The following is an 8,929-nucleotide window of genomic DNA, read 5'->3' as shown; positions in this document are numbered from 1 at the left end:
GTTGTGTACACAGTATGGCTTCGTGCGCCGTAATTGTAGCTCTGTGTGAGGAAGTGTTCGGATGTGCGTACGTGTATAGATCTGTGTACGGAGTACACTCTGTGTGCGTGTGTGTATATGTGTGTGTGTATAGGCAAGTTTGGAGGATGTGTGTATCTCCGTGTTCGAAATGAGAGCATGCAAACGCCGAGGAGGCGGATTATGGCTGTCCCCAAGCATTCTGCAATGAAGTGGTCGACCGGCGGCATCGACATGCGAGGTAGACAACCACATCATCGGCGGTCGCTGTGGCTCTGGCCAGGCTGCGGACCAACCGAACCGGCCTCGCTCACAGTGGGAATATCAGGGCGCTCACACGCCATCCTGCTACAAGTCGTCCAAGATTGAGAGCGGCCAGGATGAGAAGTGACAGAAAGGCGGCATGAGATCGCCCAGACCCTGGCCCCTGGCCATCAACCCCGGTTCTGGAACTTCCCGACAGCTACTGCCAGGTTCGTAAGTGGGGCATTACAGGACTCAGTCTGCGACCGTGAGGGCAGCGACCGCTTGTGGTATTGTCAGAACAACTTCATTGTTCATCTGCAGCTTGTCGAGTTCGGCCTTTTCTCCGCGTCCTCCCGGGGAGTCCGCGCACACTTTGCTATTGTCATTTCCCGCCGGTCTTCTTCGCGCAGGCGAATGACTATGTGACTGGGGGATGGAAACTGGCGGAGAGAGGAGGACAAAGATAACCCGGGTACGTGCATGTCACCGGCCAAATGCTCGATAATCCAATCAAGGACGGCTGGGACGTGGTTACGGGTTGGCACAGTTGGTGAGCCACAATATCCAACGGCGATGCAACGCCTGGCCAGTCTCAAAGCATATCGGACCGTACAATTGACTCTACATCCGTCGCTGGGGGATTGGTGCTGCAGACCCCGTGCTTCTTCTAGAATGATTGTCGAAACCGTGCAGATTCAGCACCTGTGCAGTCAACATGACGCTTATTCTGGGGCTCGCAGCAGCAAGCCGGTAATGGTATCCAGCAAGCTGGGTGAAGAGAGAAGGGTTGCAAGGATCCTAAAGCAAGCCGCAGTAGGCACGTGTCGGCGACAGATTGTAAATGTCCGTCACCCTGAAAGGTGCCCAGCATCAATATCTCCGACAGGTCCGTGTTGACGCGTGCATTTTGCCAATGTCTTCAGATCCAGGCATAGGAAAGGGCCGAAATACCAAGGTTGCCGAGCCAAGTCGCTTAACGGAGTGGCTCCGGATGGTACTTCTCAGGTGACGAATTGGATGGCGCGTTCATGTCTCACGCCTCACGACATCCCTAAACATGAACGAATGGACCCAGCGTCGGCGGAGATAATGTCGAAATGATGACTTGGCCCGGGCATGGCGTAACACAACCAAGGCAGGCTAGACATTGTGCTCGCATTAACTCTCATGAATCCGCTCTGTGGTCGGTCAGCAGCGGGACGACCCCGCTGCAGCATCGGCAAAACATCATACCCGCACAACGGCCGGCTCCTGAACCACGGGTCTGTAGAACGGGCCGGCGTCCCCTCGGTAGGTCGATGCAAGTTGATGCGAACATCAGAAAAGCAGTCAACTCTAGAGTGCATGTCTAAAATGGCCCAACGCTGCGCCGGACTGAGAGGTTGAGGACCGTGATCTACTTGCGGTAATAAATCTGCACACACTGTTAGTCTCCGCTTCGTCTGAGACGCGCAGGTTCATCCAAGGTGAGCGCATACCTTCTTGAACTGGAAATGTAGTTGCAGGATGCCCTATGGACCTCAATGTTAGTAACACGCCTCGTAGAAGCAAAGGGCTACTCGAGCGCGGAATCATGCAGTAAGGGATCCGTATGCTGTTGGCTCAAAAGCAAAGGTATAGTATACCGAGGTGCCACATATTCAGCAGAAGGATGATGGCAGGCCGCAGACCGCAGACCGTGGCCGAGACACATGCGGCCCCCGCGATCTCCAACCCGCCAATGTGACACAGCAGCATAAGGAAGGAGACACGTGCTCCGGACGTACCTTGTCGAAACTGCTCTTGAACCCTCGTTCCTTTTTGGCGCTGTAGTCCCATTCCCGGTCCACAATCCTGAAGGCGATGTCTTCGTACGGCGGGCCGGCGATGAATCGGATGAGGCAAGTGTCTTCCTTGCCTGCGGGGGCAACGGACTCGCCCTTGCGACGGCCATGTTCCCGAATGATCTTGTATGTCGGGGCCTTTGTCTTGTCGATGAGGTCCGGGTAGAAAATGTTGAAGCGGTAGCCCTGGACAACCTTGGGGGGCGGGTTGTCGTGGTCGTAGTGGGTCTGATTATACTTATTCCACTCGTATCCCATCAGCACGCGGTTGAAGTAGCGTGGCTTCCGCGGCCGGTACTTGTCAGCCCACAGGGGCCTCTGGATGCCCGGAACGGCCTCTTCGGCGGTGAAGATTTCCTCGCCTTCATTAATCCCGCGCGCAACTTCTCGGTCATAGAGCGCCTTCGTCGCCTGCGAGAAGTCCTCGTTTCCTGATGGCGCGAACCGAGCGGTGCCCGGCGGCGGGGCGCTGGAACTGGCTTGAGTGGTCGCGGGGAGCGGTCGAGCCTTGGCCTTGCGGGAAGCCGGCTTGAGGGCAGGAACAGTATCGGCGAATCCGTCGGAAGCGGCCAACGCAGCTGCCCTGTCCGGATCCCGTGCCTTGAGCATTTCGACCCGGGCCTCCTTGATCTCTGCGCACACCTTCTTTACGCTGGCTTTGGCCTTGTAGACAAGAAGGCTTTTCAGCAGCTCCTCCCAGTAGTCCGTATCGATCGGCTCATTCGACTGCAGCTTTGCCTTGATCTGCTTCTCCAAGGCCTCCAGTTGCTCCAGAGTCTTTGGGCTCAAAATGCGGTCGACGTCGGACGCTACGGAGGTCACCGCGCGTCCTTCCGGGCCCTGTGGTTTCAGCTTTTGGCGGCGGTCAGCGCAGAGCGCGAGAAGCGCCGTCCAGTATTCTTTGTTGCGCGGGTTGTGCTCAAGAGTGTGGTATGACCGAATGTCTTCCTCAAGTTCCTTGAGTTGCGCCTCGTTCAAGCTCTGGAGCACGGCCTCTGGGGCGGGTATCACAATTTCCACGTCGTCGTCGTCATTGTCGAAAGCGTCGCGGTCGGAGTCGATGAAGCGCAGGCCAAAGGCCAGGTAATCGATCGGTTTGGCGCGTCGCTCTCGGACCCGAATGTCGGCCTTCTTCTTTGCCTGCTTCAGGACGAACTTGTCCTCGTCGGCGATGAACTGTTCCGCTTGCTGATCCTGGGTGAGGTATCTGTCTGCAGCGCCAGCCTTGCTGCTCTTCGCTGGTGGCTGGCGCGAGGGTTTTGCGATGCGGTTCGAGGGATCGTAGCGCGGCGCCAAGATGTTCCGTTCTCTGTCCTTCCGTGGCGACTTCGAGCCGTTGATCATGGCTTGCCTGCCTGGGTCCATGGTTGCCGTGATTGTGTCCGGAACCTGAGTAAAGCGGGATACACGCGCGAAGATGCTCTGATCGACTATGGATAGCTTTGGCGGAGATTCGGTGCGGGAGGAGTTGTCTGGGCTGGTTCCTGTCGTCGCGGGTCGATCGTGCAGTGCTCTCAAGGTTAGATCCTTGTAGAAGGTTGCTCCGAGTGGCACAATGAAGGAAGTCCTGCCACCCACTGCAGTGGGTGGCCGCATCAGACTGCGGGGCAGAGAAGCTAAGGCAGCCATTCAACGTGCGCGCTCCCCAGAGCCTCCCACCGAAGGACAACGCTTGGCAGAGGGCGATCCACTGTTTCACTCATGCACCCTCGCTTGCTCTAGTTATCCATCAATTGAACATTCGACGACAAATCAGCAACTCATCGCGCAGCAGGCGGCGCTGCAAGCCTCTCTGTCTGCAATCGCGGCTTCGCTGGGCCCGAATCAGAAATGCCGCCGTTGGGAACATAGACGCTGCAAAACGATGCCATGTATTACAGCATCGGAAATCAAGGCAAGATCATGCGAAAGCTGCTGGGCAAGACGACGCCTGATTCGGCCCACGACACGGCTGCACCCGCCGCCATCACCAGCGCGCCTATTGCTCCCCATTATCGGCCAAGCTCATCTCAAGATGTTGTCTACACTGCCGGAGTGCCCATCGCCGCTCTGGACCGCTCGCCCGATGGCCGCTCCGCAGTCCTCGCTGGCCGCCACGTGCTCAAGACGGTTACCTTCGACGGCCTCGCGGTCAAGGAAGGCATCGACTTGCGTGCCTTGATTACCGCCCAACCCTCCCAGCGCAACAACATGTCCACTTCGGTCGCCGACCAGCTGTCCATCAAAGCCGTCAAGTGGGGAGAGCCGCAGGGCAAGCAGGCCATCTTCACTGCCGGCACCAGCGGCAAGATCTTCCAGTACGACCTCGTGCGTGCCGGGACTACGGCCCCCGGCTCCCCGGTCGACTGTATCCAGATCCGGGAGGACTCACGCCAGATCAACTCGCTGGACATCAACCCTCACCGGAACTCGTGGCTGCTCTCGGGCAGTCAGGACGGCATTGTGCGCTGCTTCGACATCCGACAGCCCACCCAGACCAGGACCGGCGCCACTTTCCGCTCCATCCAGGCGTTCAAGTGCAACGCCGACGGAGTGCACCACGTCCAGTGGAACCCTAGGGATGGCTTCCTCTTTGCCTGCGCCACCGAGCAAGGCTCCCTGCTGAAGTGGGACATGCGGAAGCCCAGCGCGCCCATTCTACGCATCAAGGTCCACGAGAAATCGTGCACGTCGATGGCCTGGCACCCGGACGGCATTCACATCGCCAGCGGCGGGGTGGACAGCAAGTGCCGTATATGGGACATGTCCAAGCAGGACAAGCGACAGAAGCCCAAGTGGACAATCTCCACCCCAGCCCCCCCCGGGACCTTGGCCTGGCGCCCGGGTCAGTGGTCGGCTACGGCCCAGGGGAAACGGGCGTCGCAGCTGGCCATCTCATACGACGAGACCAGCCAGAAGCGCTACGGTATCAACGTCATACATCTCTGGGATCTCGCCCGTCCCACCATGCCCTACAAGGAGATCCAGAGGTTCGACACGTCTCCGAGCGCCATGCTCTGGCACGACCAGTACCTCTTGTGGACGGCGGGGCAGGACGGAATCTTCAGCCAGTGCGACATCTCGTTTGCGCCCAAGGTCATTGACCGGCAAGCCGTCTCTACGATGGCGTTCTCCCCACGCGGTGACGTGCTCATGCTCCTGGACGAGCGCCCCCCTCCTCAGCGGCCCCGGCCCCACGTTGTGCACCACGAGGCCGTTGCGGTGCCGTCTTATAACTCGAGCCCCACGACCCCGAAGTTCGGCGTCAGCCGAAGTGACTCCGAGGACGATGCTATCGGGAGCTTCATAGGACCAAAACGGCGTGGCAGCCGTAGGCGGCGCCCGAGCACCCGCTCAACAGCCACGCTCAGCACGACGCCCCCGGCTGGCCCGGGAATGGAGGAAGTCATGTCGCTCGAGCAGACTATTAGAGCCACTGGTCCCTACAAGCCGCAGCAATCCATGGCGGTCGGGCACGTTCCGGCTGCCACCAACGTGGACGTGTACAGGTACTTGACCGTGAACTATCTCGAAGCGCTCCACAGGGACTTGCCTTACTCTGCAGGCGCCGGCCTCCTCCCGGACCGGGTCGCGACCATCCTGGAGCACTACGCCAAGGCTGCAGCAGGCGTGAGGCAGTTTCGACTCGCACAAACGTGGCGCATCCTTGCGTATGCCGTTGAAATGCTACTCCACAAGCGCGCGCAGTACCACCTCGATCGCCGGATGGATCGTCATCATTATTCGGTGCGAAGGAAGAGCGAGGCTAAGGCCGAGGCCAAGGCCAAGGCCAAAGCTAAGGCGATGGCGGAGGTATTTAACGCGCCAATGCCGGCTACTGTCGATGGGGAGGAAACGCCCCGGACGGTCTTCTCCCTTGCGAGTCTTGACAAGACCCTGCATCCAAGATCCCTCCTTTCCGAAGAGCTAGAAAGCACCTCGAACGTGCCCACTCCCGTCGCACGCCCGGTCACGGATGGCCCAGAAGCCCCTCGCGAAGGTGAGTTTCAGAGGCGGAGGGAGCTTATGCCCATAGTCGAACCAGAGAGCTTCACTCTGCCCCCAGCGGCTCATCCTGCCTCACTGGTCACGCGCAAACGGCTTGACTCTGTACCGCTTTCTATCGCAAGCCACGATAGCGGAGCCACTCATGCCAGTACAGAAGGCTACGACTTTTATGATACCGAAGCCATCCTGAGTAAAGCCGTCGATATTCCGACCCCGGGGCCGAAGCCAACTCAAACTACCGATTCCCGCGAGGGCGGATCGCCAAGCACGGCACGGAAGCTCCTCCTAAGACAGGACTCCGAGGACAGCTACGTCCACCTCTTCTCCATATCGGCCGGAAGCAAGCGGGCCAAAAACCCGAGACCGTCTATCGAAGGCAGCGCTACGGGGCAAGCAGCCCGCGCTGCGATTCTGGCAGAGCTGCGAAGGGAGAGCCGAGAAGGATCTGAGCTTCGGGCGCGGGGCGGTGACTTGCAGAAATCGCCCGAGCGCAATTCCATTGCTCCCTTCCGCACGATGCTCGGAAGGACGGAGACAGACATGACCGGCTTTACCGATGAACACCACGCAATAACGCAAACCACGACTGACAGCTTCGAGTCGCGTTTTCCCTCTCAGACGGACGCGGACTTTGTCGCTACATCACCTCTGGCAGAGGCCCCAGCCCCTGATTTCCCCGCGGTTCCCGAGGACGACCAATCCCCCTTCATCGTCGAGACAGACCACCTCTGCTGGCCCGACGATCACCCTTACCCTTACCCAGTCAACCCTTCATCAGGGCCTTCGGCCGTATCAGTCAACAACCCTCTTCAACCCTACTCCCTCATATCCCGCGCGCTGGCCTTCGAAGCCAAGTCGTCAGCGCTCAACGCCTCGGCCATCATCCTCCTCTTGAAGCCACTCCTTCCAGACGGCGTCCTGGACAATTTCCAAGCCGCAGCGATCCTCCGCCAACACCACGCCCGTCTAATGAGCATGGAGCTCTTCACCGAGGCCGCGTTGCTTCGAAAGCTATGCATCAAAGGCTGGCCGGGAGGGGCTCTCCATTCCTGGGGCGACAACTACCCGGCCATATTCACCCCCGCCCAGCAGGGGGTCCGGGCTAGCTTCGTCTGCTCGGCGTGTCACAGGCCGCGGGACGTCGACCTCTCTGCCGGGTCGGTCGACTCGGTGTGGCGGTGCGACCGGTGCCGCGCCGCCATGGCCGGGTGTGCGGTGTGCGGCGGGAGGGATAGCGTCGTGCCCGCGCGCGCTCTTCCGCTGCCTTCTTCGACATACCCCGTAACGTGGTCGGGGTCGTCGGCCCTACCTGGCGACGAGGACGAGGCGGAGAATGGCGACCGAGAGGGAAGGGTCGTCGACAAGGACGACGGCGGCGGCGGCGGCGGCGACCCCGCGTTGTTGGCGACGTGGTGGTACTGCCCCGGCTGCGGACACGGCGGCCACTCGTCGTGTCTGCAATCGTGGCACGCCGCGCTCGAGCCGGGGGGGGACCCGGCCCTCGAGGACGCGCCGCAGACCGCGGAGCCGAGCGAGGGGTGTTGTCCGCTGGACGGGTGTGGCCACCGCTGTCTGCCGACCCGGCGCGGCCTGGACAGCGTGGTGACGCGTTCCGAGGACGTCAGCCGCGTGGTCAGGGAGGCCACGAGGGCCGTGGCCAAGGCGACCGTTGCCGCCGCCGCTGCGGCCGCCGCTGAGGCGGCATCCCAGAGGGGGGCCGGGGCCGCGGCGGAAGCCAGCCAGGTGGCGACGCAGTTTGCGGACGAGCAGCAACATGCAGAGCTCGGTGGCGGTGGCGGTGGCGGTTTCGGCGGCGGGTATGGCAGGAAGCCTCCCCTGCCGGTAAGGAGCGACGGGAACGATATCCCGCAGAGCAGGGCGGTCGAGACGGCACGGGAGACGCTGGGCGGGAGTGGCGGGTTTGGGAGTGGAATGCGAGCGGGGACCGGCATCCTCAGCTCGAGTCCCGGACGAAGCGGGATCGGAGCTGAGAGGGAGAGGAGAAAGAGCGTCAAGTTTGTGGCTACCGACGAGAGGCGGTAGTGTTCTGGGTATGTAAATTACGGCGGTGCCGGGGCATAGAAGTTATGATCTTGCGCTTGTTTATAATTACCTCGTGTGCAAAACCTATGTTATGTGTAATTATCTGCGATATCAAGGTATCATCCCTCTAATGAGGATCATATGATATTTAACGCAAACACGATCTACAGGCTGCAGGCTGGCACCCCTGCTTGACCAGCAATCACTAATCAATGTACTCTACTATCTTGGAATTCAGGGCCTTCTGGTGATTGCATGGTCTCCGTCGCCCAAGCCGCCGAATAATTAGTGCCCAAAACGGCATGTCACTACATTAGGTAATTACCACCGGGACAGTTGGATGATGACGGTGGTTGTGAATCCTTTTTTTTTTTTTAGTTTATTCGTCGAGATATGTGTAATGTAATAGCCTGATCTGAAAGAAGAAGCATATTCAAAGTAATTATAGTCAAAGCCGTGGCATTAGACTGCTCCGCATAGGCACATTGCTGACATCTAGAATGTTGCCTACCAGCTCGTCGATGATTACTGTCTCCAGATAATGTAGTACGTGTCCGTGGACACGTCCATCATGTAAGGTTAGATTAGTAAGCCCTATAGATACCTGCAAACGGTAGGTTCTTTGTGCCCATCTTCTTCTTATATAGAACCACAGGGCCAGAAAACGTTAATAGAGGACATCGATCTTTTGAACTATTTTAACCACTATAACCAGACCTCCATCAAATGGTAGCAAGCACTATGACTAACTATCTAATAACCATTAGCACTAGATTCGTATCGCTCTGACGATTAGTTTAGTACTAATATCG

The 8,929-nt window shown here is 59.0% G+C and overlaps 2 protein-coding genes across 2 annotated transcripts; one reads left to right on the top strand and one right to left on the bottom strand.

Annotated features, from left to right (window-relative positions):
* Positions 1-1,660: 1,660 nt before the first annotated feature.
* Positions 1,661-3,452, bottom strand: P884DRAFT_280379 (mid region of cactin-domain-containing protein; the record flags this gene model as incomplete). The annotated part of the gene is made up of 3 exons (XM_069443429.1): positions 1,661-1,678; positions 1,743-1,775; positions 2,031-3,452. 3 exons carry the CDS (start codon positions 3,450-3,452, stop codon positions 1,661-1,663), a joined length of 1,473 nt encoding a protein of 490 aa, XP_069294346.1.
* A 403-nt stretch (positions 3,453-3,855) lies between these two features.
* Positions 3,856-8,317, top strand: P884DRAFT_264027 (uncharacterized protein). Its single transcript, XM_069441814.1, has one exon. The coding sequence runs from the start codon at positions 3,957-3,959 to the stop codon at positions 8,115-8,117; it is 4,161 nt and encodes a 1,386-aa protein (XP_069294345.1). The 5' UTR covers positions 3,856-3,956; the 3' UTR covers positions 8,118-8,317.
* Positions 8,318-8,929: the final 612 nt, after the last annotated feature.

The sequence above is a fragment of the Thermothelomyces heterothallicus genome (genome assembly GCF_042370625.1).
Source record: "Thermothelomyces heterothallicus CBS 202.75 unplaced genomic scaffold P884_scaffold_29, whole genome shotgun sequence".
Taxonomy (NCBI): domain Eukaryota; kingdom Fungi; phylum Ascomycota; class Sordariomycetes; order Sordariales; family Chaetomiaceae; genus Thermothelomyces; species Thermothelomyces heterothallicus.
This window is presented reverse-complemented; position numbering and strand designations above follow the sequence as displayed.

Coding starts and splice junctions, on each gene's coding strand:
- P884DRAFT_264027 (XM_069441814.1), top strand. CDS start 3,957: ATGTATTACAGCATCGGAAATCAAGGCAAGATCATGCGAAAGCTGCTG.